General features: G+C 39.5%; 1 protein-coding gene across 1 annotated transcript in view; it reads left to right on the top strand.

Annotated features, from left to right (window-relative positions):
• Positions 1-10,425, top strand: part of CEP57 (centrosomal protein 57) — a 21,607-nt gene that overhangs the window by 1,001 nt on the left and 10,181 nt on the right. Inside the window, exons 2-5 of the mRNA XM_031066057.1 lie at positions 3,109-3,265; positions 6,232-6,411; positions 6,726-6,847; positions 7,754-7,870. Coding sequence (XP_030921917.1) covers positions 3,109-3,265; positions 6,232-6,411; positions 6,726-6,847; positions 7,754-7,870 — 576 coding nt within the window. The remainder of the gene's footprint in view (positions 1-3,108; positions 3,266-6,231; positions 6,412-6,725; positions 6,848-7,753; positions 7,871-10,425) is intronic.

The raw sequence follows: 10,425 nt of genomic DNA, 5'->3' as shown, positions 1-10,425 counted from the left end.
TGAGAGCTTCGGGAGGTCCCTGTGCTGGTGATGTGTTAAGTTATCTCTGGTCTGTGTTTTCAATATTCCCTTCTTTCTGTGTGAGTAGGCAGCTGATATGCAGTGGTGAAAGCCAAGAGTTTTGGAAGGCAGTGTTCTCTGACCTGGGGAGATAAAACACACTCAGCTCACTGTTATGTAATAGGGTGCACTTGGCTCCTTGTGGGACTGTTAAGCTTCTTCATTTACTACTCTGAGGCTTTAGTGTGGATTAAAGATTGTGAGGAGTACCCTGAAAGAGAGGAGATGTAATTAGCAAACATGACCTAGCTGAGATTCAGAACAAATATATAGAGTTTCCTGATTTTTTTTTTTTATTTTTTGCAAATTTCCTGGGCATCAGAGCATGATACTCCCTGTGAGACCTTTCAAGAGCAGGAACAAATTTCAGTGATGTTTAAAGTTGCTATTTATGAAATTGAATATAAGCCACTCTTTTGCTTAAAAATAGGTAAGAAAAATATATATGGTAGCAAATTATTATTTAGACTGAAAAAAGAATGATTGCCTATGTAATAGGTTATATTCCAGCACAAATTTTCTCAGTAGCTATTTGAAGCAGATATCTTACTGACTACTACACTATTCCAATTATTATTACAAGTTCCTATTACTGACTGTTCAAATTAGTGCTTATTGCCTGCGTCCAGGTGGAATTTAGAAGACATATAATAGTCAAAAGCCTCGATTTGCTTTGCTTTGTGTGACTTTGGTGCTCCAGGGCTTTGAGTACACCAGCTTTTTCTTTCAGCTAGTCTGCTCTTGGCTAGAAAAATGTTACTAAAGGCAGCAAAAACAAACAGAAGAATTCCTTTACTTTGGTGTTTTTATGCAGTTGGATTTAATTTTCAGACAAGAGTTTACCTGTAAAGACATAAAAGATGATAGCGACATCTAGAAGGATTGTGATGCTGTCAGCCCTACTTTGGCTTCAAGCTGATTCCCCTTTTTGTTTTGACTGCTTGATGGGGCACCTTTGGTTTGAATCAATAGCAGACAGGATATTGATATTTGAATCGATAGTTGCTGTTTGGGTTGCTGAGGCTTTTGTTGCTGCTGTTCCTGTACTGCCTGCTGCAGAAGTGCTGTGTTTTGCTTGGTTCATCTTTACTGCATCATTTGATCTTAGTATTCTGTGCTCATCAATGCCATATGCTGTAATGCTGATGGCATTTTTGGTGTTAGCACCTGTCAGGCTTTTGATCAGATGGATTCATGTGTTCTGGTTAGACTTGTGAGGCTGCTGAGTGTGAAACAGTGTGTTTATGCATAAGACACCTGCAAAAATAGTTTTATTAAAATATTCTTAATTAGGGGTTAGTGTTTCAGTTCACTTTCTGTGGTAGAAAATGCATGTGCAAATGCAGTTATTTTGAGAAAAGCCATTATGTTGTGTAGGAAAATGTTATAAACACAAACTGCAAAGCAGTCATAAAACTGTGCTTAGAAACACCAATAGATATACTCAGAGTAGTTACAATCCTAATTTTCTTGCTCGCAATGAATCACTGTGTTTATAAGAGGAAATCAGCTGTGTATGGGCTTTAAATAGTTTAAAAATTTTCTTAATTTTCCCCCCATATTTGGCTCCTTGTAATGCATTTTGGGCTGTTGTGTAATTTACTATGAGATACTTAATACTTTCTGTATTTTGATTTCGGTTATGCTGTGCTCCCAATGATTGGTGTGCAAAAGCATAAAGACACCCTGCCAAGATCTGCAATTGCTCCTTTTACTTACTCATGAACAGGAAAGATGTGGGAGCTTTACATCTGCCTGCAGCCCACCTCTCTTAGGGTGCTTTCCAGTTCTATCACTGAAATGTTTAGTGATGGGTGCAGTTGAGAGAAGTTAAAAATAAGCATTTTGTTTAATTTGTATATACGGATTGTAAAGGTTAGGCCAGGTAGACAGTTTTTGAGTCAAAACCATAAACACACAATTTTGCCATGTCTCCTCTGTTTAGAAGGGCATCTTCCCAGCTAGGTGGTCCTTTCAGGTCATTGCAACATCCAAAGCACAGCAGGTATTTGCAAAATTGGTACAGACTGCTGGGAAATCCTTGATCTCTATAGCCACATTTTTCAGAACAGTCTGAAGCTGATTTAAGTGTCCATCACTGCTAAGAGGCAGGAGTACTTTCCTGGCTGTGATCTGCTTGTTTTCCTGTGCTGATACCTCTAATCAGCTGTAGCATAAAGTCATCTGAATGTGTCTTGTGAAGTTCCACCTGCTAATGGAAAGATAAGGAGGATGGATAGAAGTGAGTGGAGTTGGAGGGATTGGGACTGTGAGCTCACCTTCCCAGCTGCAGAGTGTCCTGTGCCCCATGTGCAGTTAGTGAGCCCTTGTGTTACATCAGGGGTGCAGGACCACGGGCCTGGGTGTGCCTTATCAGGTTTGGCCACCTTAGTGCAGTATCTTGTGCAGTAAATGGAACCAGTAATTAAGAAGGTGGTTGTTTTCCAATGATTGTGGGTTGCCTTCTCCTGATAAGTAGTAGACAGTACAAGTAAATGGGAAAAAAAAGGGTAAATCAGAAACTAGTATGGGAAAGACATCCTTCTGTTTGATACTGTTTTTAGTGGAGGGGGAGTTGGATGTAAAATGACACATCCTAAGGCTATAAAGAAGGAAGTACAGCTTTTGAGATATGAGTCTCCTGTAGCAGTCCTTCTACACATCATGTGGTAGAATCTTACTTGTCATCCCAGTTTTTTAAGATTTTCTAAGCCTTCTGATGTTGACATTCTTGTAACGAACTTTCTCACACACTTTATGTAAATAACTTATTGTTTTGCATCCTTTTATGGAGGAGAGAAATTTGATGGACTGTTGGTTTGTCCAGTGTCATTGGAGAGGTGGCACTTTCACCCTCCAATCCACTGTCACTTTTGGAAATCTATGAATGTTGGAGTCAGAAAAATAAAGGTCCCTTTTTCACCTTGGAAAGAGCAGCGAGTTTGCATCATGTTGTTTTGTGTCCTATAGTGACACTTACTTTTCTTTATTTTGGTTGTTGTGACAAATAAACAAATGTGCTGAATAACAGCTTTGTTTTGTTTTCAGGATGATCTACGTAACACTCAGAACTCTACATCAGCCACAGATGGACTCTCTTCAGCTTCATTTATAGAATATCCAAAGCACAAGCCATTTATTAATTCAGATTTGCAGCGTTCCTCGTGGAAACCAGTAGTTCCATATCCTGAAAGCCACAGCAGAGGTAATAGTTCAGCAAAGTTGTTTTACTACGTGTTTCCAAATGGTGGTAGAATACCATATGTCTTCCACAGCTATGAAGGTTGCAGTCTTTTTATGCTTTTATCAATTCCCAGTGATGTCCAGGTCACCTGTTTTGTAGGTCCTTGGCACTTCTCTTTCCAAAGAGCACCTGATGATAAAGGTCATCTTACAAATGGAGAAATATGCTCCTCTTCGGTAGTAGAGATTTGTGAAATTGTCTGTCAGTACAAATTCATGAACTATTCAGGTCTTTTGTCCCTTCTTCAGTCTTCCTCTCCTTCAACTTTTCCTTTCCTGAGTTCCTAGCTGAGTTAGAAACAAGGAGATTTTAGTCCCCAGAATGGCTTGGAGCAAAGGAAGAGGTTTGGTCCTGTTAAAATTGGAAGGCTTGTCATGGATGAAGAATGTATTGTGAGTATTTATCTTATCAGTGAAGGCTTAAGGATACAGAGAAGGCTTCAGCAAAGTGCTGAACAGGTGCTCACAACACCAAAATGGAGGCAATTTTACTCCCATTTATTCTTCTTGTTTCTAGGCTATTCCTTCTCCCTCCCTTCCCATGCTGGACATGAAGAAAAAAACTATTCTTGGTTAGTTTTCTGTTGTTTTAGTGAATTAGCTTGTCATCTAGTGAGACTTACTGCAGAGCTGCCTTGGGGTATAAACAGGGTGCATCATGAGGAGTTGGGAGACAGAGCAGGACTGATCCTTTGAAGAACTGTTTGGCTCAGGGTCATTGCAGAAATGCTCCCTTTAAGACTGGAGTGTTATGGAGACTTAAAGGTATGAACTGCTTGATATTTTTTCCTTATGGAGAAAAGTGAGAAATGCTTAGGATGAATCCTAATATTACCCAAACTAAGTAAAAAATCAGGATGATAGCCTCAAGTGTCTGTTCCAATAACACAGTTCATGTCTGAGTTACTAGAGACTTGTGTGTTAATGACTTTAAAGATGAAATCTCAGTTCTTGCAGCACTATTTAAAATGCAGTGTGTACTCTCAAGGCCATCAGTTTTGAGAGTGCTGTTGACACAAAACTAAAACAGTCTTTACAGATGAAAAATTGGATGTGCAGGAAAGCGCTTCCTTATGAATTACTGATGCAGGTGTATTTTTGTAGAGTGTGCTGCATGTTGCATTAGCAATAAAGTTTTGACTTCTAGTTTTCACTTGGCAATTTTTTTTCTAACAGCGACTCTGCCTACTCTGAAATAAGGATGGGTGGTAGAAGACAATCAGATAAATTATATCCCGTTGTAGAAACTAGCAAATTTTTATTTTCAAAAAATGCTTAAATGAAGTGCAAGTGAATGTGAGTATGTACTGAAAATTTAATCCAACACATGGATGATCCCATATGTTTCTCTTTTTGCATAGCTTTTAAAAATGCAGAAATGTTCTGCGGTGTATATTTTAGTAAACTTAAGGATGTGGGAATTAATTTCAAATGGCAAAATTGATTTGGTTGTTCTTGAGGGTCGTCATTGCTGCTCCCATTCCCCATATTAAAGAAATCCTATTGAAAAATCCTGAAATTGAGTATAGTGAATTCTGTTTAATTTGGGTTTAATGTCTTTGTGTTGTATATGTGTGTCAGCATGCACAGTTGGCTTTAATACTCCAACGTGACTGAATAATACTTGGCCTGTTGCATTTTACCTTTATCTGTTCACTGCTTGAGTTGCTTAGTTGTTGTCTTGTTAGTCATTATTGTGTATATACTGAGATTTCAATGTAGCTTTTAACAGTAATAGTAACAAACCTGTTCATTGTTTCAGCTATGCCCATTTCAAGTGAATCCTAGGAACAGTAAATACAGAAGAGGGTGCAATTGGTGATTCTGATATTATAAATAGGGCCAAATTATCGATTACTTCCCCTTAACTGTGCCTGCTCTTCTTATGTACTTAACAGGCTTGCATTGATGTGATACTCTCATGTGCTGTTACTCACTTCAAGATTTGATAATATTTTAAAATTTTTTTTGTGTTATCTGATGGACAAACCAATATGCAGTCCCAACTCTTCTAGTGCTCAAGCATGCTATATTACAGGTACATTCTTTCTCTGGAGTGGATTTAAGCACAAAAGAGTAGGCTAATGTGACCTTGCAGATTAGTCTGCTATTTGAGCTGCATGTGTTCTAATGTTCTTATGTTTAACTTCAGCAGCGCTGTATAGAGGAAAGGGCTTATGGTTATGGTTCCCTTCACAGAATTAAACAGCCAGCTAAGAGATAGGTAATACATCAGATTACCAGCAGATGGTCTAATTGCAAGGTGATGTGTGTTCTATTACAGCTACTTTTCCTTTTGTGGTGAAGAATATAGAAAGGCTTTGTTTACTGACTGCTAAAGCTGGGAGTGCAGCAGAAAGGCAAAATGGTTCAGTACTAAGGAGATGTGTGTTTGTAGATGGAGGAGGGGAACACAACAACCAGAAGAATTAAAAAAGAAATCTGCTTATTTATAAGCACTTTTATAGCTCTTCTCATTGTTAACCTTTATAATGCTGTGTGGCCATTCATGGGAACACTGTTCATGTATTTGTTGTGGTAGGAATAATATTAATATGGAGAATTGCTGCTGTTTTCACTATCTAGTTGGGACTTCTCACTGCCTTTTGATAAAGGGTCAGAGGATACTCTGTTTGTTCTCAGTTGACACAATATTTATATGCCTTGTTCTGGGAAATAGTTGTATCTTTCCCAAATATGTCAGGTGAAGGGTGTGCACTAATGGCATCTATTTGTTTGAGACTAGTTTTAGAATCAGTTATGGTTTAAAGGGAAATAGGTCCTAATTCCTGGAAGGACTCTTGGATACTGCTAAGGAACACTCTGACCTTCTTACATAACATGCTTTTATAATAACATTTCAAGTTTAATGTTGTATTGAAGTGATGATTTAATGGTATCTAACAAAAGGTACTTGTTCAATTGCAGCAATATTTTCTGCTCTGAAGAACCTCCAGGAAAAAATTCATCAACTGGAGTTGGAACGGTTTGAGGCAGAGGAGAATGTAAAACACCTCAGCAGGGAAACAGCAAACTTCAAACAAATGCTGAGTGAACAAATGCAACACAAAGAACGGGACAAGACTGAAGTGTCAAAGAAAAATCAAGGTTGTTTGCAAAGTGTATATAGATACTATAGAACATTGATGTGGATGAAGCTTTATTCCTATAAATGCATAAACCAATTTAATTTACTTTGTTCAGCATCTTTTAATGGGGTGACTTGGGGAGTTACAAAGAAAGAATTTTAAGGCATTCTTAATTTTAGGGGTTTTTATACAAAAGTTCATTCAGCATAATATGTAAGTTTCTTAGATGGCCCTTTTCTTGTTTGTTTTGAAACTCTCCTGAAAACAACAACAAAAAAAATCCCAGAAATAAGCAATGCATGATTTCTACTTTCTGCCTTCTGTTATCTTCAGAACTGACTTCTCAGCTGGCAGCTGCTGAGTCTCGATGCAGACTTCTAGAGAAACAGCTGGACTACATGAGACAAATGATCCAGCATGCAGAAAATGAGAAGACGCATCTCTTGGAGAAACAGGTGTGTTCCCAAAACTATCTCAGGGTTAAATCATAAAAGTCATTAATGATGTCATGATTTTTCATAGTTGCTGTAATTTTTATACCTTTAAGCGTGGGTGTCTACTTCAGCTGGCCTTCATATTCTTAGGTATGGATAGCTTCCCTACTTAAATTTCACAGTCTTATCCTGACCCTAGTATTTTCTTTGGGCACCTGTTTCTAAGGCAATAGCAGGCTCTGGCATTAATATGAATTGTTTGCTTCTGCATGATTGGCTTACTGCAGTAGCTCATCCTTATCTTCCAGTGTTATACCTGTGTGCCACTGGGAAACAACCTCCCTTTTGTGTTTACAGTCTTCAGGCCTTTGGGGATTTTCTTTACTTGCACTACTCTTGCTAAATTGGGGCTGAAATACTGATTCTGTAGAAATAGCAGTAAAATTTCTATTTCCCATGATCACCCAATCATTCCCAATCATCAGTGACTGGGATTTTGCCTATATCTAAAATGAACTTGAATTTTGTTTATAGGTAAATGGGTCATCTAGAGCTATCTGTTCATTGGTCTCTGTGGCTATTCTATTTCAGTCTGTTAAATAGAAGGGGAAAAAAAAGAAATCAAGAAAGCTATTTCTAATTTCTGCATATTTTTTTTAATGTTTTGAGTTGGGAGGAAGGAGAGACTGCAGAATCCTCTCTCAGATGTGGTTAAATGTCTGGCTCCCCAACACTGGTGGACCAGTACTGCAGTTTGTTCCCTGATTGTGGCACCATCTAAAATTGCACGGAGGAATTAGTAGTTCCTTTGGGCTGTTTATGGACTTCTTTGTGCTCCAGACACAAAGATGTTACACAGATGCTTGCTACAGATGGTTTTGTTTTCTTGTGCTTATAATTGTTTTTCTTGTTACTTCTCCCTTCGAGGGCTCCTTGGAGAGAGATCGGCTTCTTGACCAATCGCATGTTCAGTCTAAATTGGAGAAGCTGGATATACTGGAAAAAGAGTACAACAGACTAACTACAATGCAGTCCACAGCAGAGGTCTGGCATTTGTCTTGGATACTGGATCATATATATCTTGTTTATTGTAATCTGTACTTCATAGCTTATGGCAATAGCAGAGCTGAACAGAACTTAGTGCTTTAGAGTAAGACAGCAGCTAAACTTTGTTTTAAACTGAGGAGTTGTGGAAACTTAAAGTTATTGCTGCAAGTGTACATGTCTAGGTAGGCTTTGGGGCACTGCATTGCGAGAGTTGGAGTTAATTATGCCTTAACAGTCTTCTGGTGTTCCTCTTGTGCTTAGTTGATGCCTAGGCATTGTAAGATTGCAGCCATTCCTAAGATCTTGACTTGCTTTCCATCCTACTGAATAGTAGTTATTTCCTGTTATGATTGAGATTCCCCCTGACTTGTGTGAATTTGATGGGATTTTTTCCTCTTAGCCCTCCTTCTTAAGAAACACAATTATTACTAGTTATTTTGTGTGCAGACTTCTGTGGTCTCATGTTGCAAGGCCTCTAGCACTGGTTGACTCCCTGTGGATTTGAGTCAATCTGCCTTTTCAGGACTCTGTTGAAATCAGTAGCTTCTACAAACTCAATGGGACTGTGTTTGGTCATATTCTGTTGTGGTGGGTTCACCCTTGAATTTTTATAATTTTATGGTGAGAAATAAAACTCAGTCTCACCATGGGCTGCAGGGGAATCTCTGCTCTGGCACCTGGAGTACCTTCTCACCCTCCCTTGTTGTCCTTAGGGTCTGCAAGGCTTCTGCTTTCAAACATTCTCACTCCTTGCTTCTGGCTGCAGTTCCCAGCAGGTTTTTCCCCCTCCCTGTCTGTAATCCCAAAGGTGCTACTGCCATTGCTGTTGGGCTCAGCCTTGGCCAGTGGTGGGTCTGTCTTGGAGCCAGCTGGCATTGGCTGTGTTGGCATTGGTTCTGTTGGCATGGGGAAGTGTCTGGCAGCTCCTCAGAGAAGCCACCCCTGCCCATAGCTACCACACAAACCCCATACATCTCTCTGCACCTTCTGTGGTGTTGGCCTCTGATGCCCCATCCAGATACCTCTTTCTGCTACTGTAAGAGAGACCACAAGTCTCCCAAGCTTGGAAACTACAGAGGGCTTAACCAGAGAGAGGCTCCCTTCTGCAAATTTCTTCCCTGTTCCCCCAAAAAGGACCAGATAGCACATAATTAGATTGTGGTGTTTTGGATGGCATTTCTGGATTCTGTCAAAATCATAGGCTGGCCACCCTGCACACCAGCCCTTACCTCAGGTAGTGAAATAGATGGCGTTGGTAGTAAATCTTTAGCTGCTTGGCTTGCTGCAGGACATTTAGATGCTGCAGCTCTTCTTGGAAGCCCCTAAGCCAAAGCAGCTGCAACAAGCTTTTTAAGGTCTTGACACCCTGTTGTGGTGAGCTGCAGTTGTAGAGTACAAGTGGTTGCATTGTTTACTTAGGCCAAACACTTGAAAAGAGAAATAGGAGCCTCCTGGGTCTTGTACTCTGAAAGTAGCAGTGATTTTCTCCAGGGTTAGAGTTGAAATAACACGTTCAGCAGCTGGCATTCCCTCTGAAAGGCTTGTACAAGGTTTTGACTGGTAGTAGCTGAAGTTTGGTGAGACTGGGTTGTTTGTCTTTTTGTGCTTGGCTAGTGAAAATAATTTCAGCCTTATGGTTCTTTTTGTGTTCTTTTCTGGATCAAACCAGAGGTCTTTGATTCTTTAGGAATTAGTAGATGCCACAATTAAATATGTTTTAGAGGATTTGAGTGTTAAATTCACACAATTTTTAAAACAATTCCGAGACCTGAAATAAATATGGATTAAGCTGTGATGTGAATTCATTTTTCTTGTCTTCATTATGTAGTTATGAGCCATTTTCTGGTTGTCAGGTCTGCCTGCCTCTGGTTATAGGCTATGTTTGTATGTGAGCATCTATGTGATAGGTATTAGCTGTATATCTTCAAAGAGTGACTGCACTCTCTACTGAGAAGTGCTACATCTGTTCCCTCTTTGATCTGTGCTGTAGTTGTGGGAAGATCATAGGAACATTTTCAAGTTGAATTTGAAGCAAGAAATAAGAGACTGTTTCATACATGGTGTGCTGAAATGGATGGGAAGTGGTGAGGTGATGGCTCATGAGTGAGTGGTGGTGTATCTGCCTCTGAGTTCAGACACTGCCAGGCACAGGTTGTGTGGGGGTCTTACTGAGAGCATTTAATCTCCCCAGAGACACTATTGACCCTATAGGTATTGTCTTCAAGTAATTTGCTAATGTCAGTAGTGGCTGTGAAAAAGAAATGCTGAGATTGCTTTTTATGTGGAGTACTTACCCTGGAAATGCTTTTGAGGCATCTTTAGTTCAACTGTAGACCTGCAGTGCACTCTCTGGACAGTTAACTGAGAAGATCTGAACATGTCTGTGTCTGGAGATAGAGTAAGAAATGTGGCTGTTCCCTAAAAGTACAGTTTTGGGCTGTGGTCTTGTTTGTAGCCAGATGGCCAGAATTTTAATGTGTGTGTGGACGACATTTTCACCAACTGTAGTTTATAATAGTTGATCTTAATGCTGACAGTGAGACTTAAAACCA

This window comes from Geospiza fortis, unplaced genomic scaffold (genome assembly GCF_000277835.1).
Source record: "Geospiza fortis unplaced genomic scaffold, GeoFor_1.0 scaffold16, whole genome shotgun sequence".
NCBI classification, from domain to species: Eukaryota; Metazoa; Chordata; class Aves; order Passeriformes; family Thraupidae; genus Geospiza; species Geospiza fortis.
The sequence above is the reverse complement of the archived record's forward strand: the minus strand, read 5'-3'. Positions and strand labels throughout refer to the sequence as shown.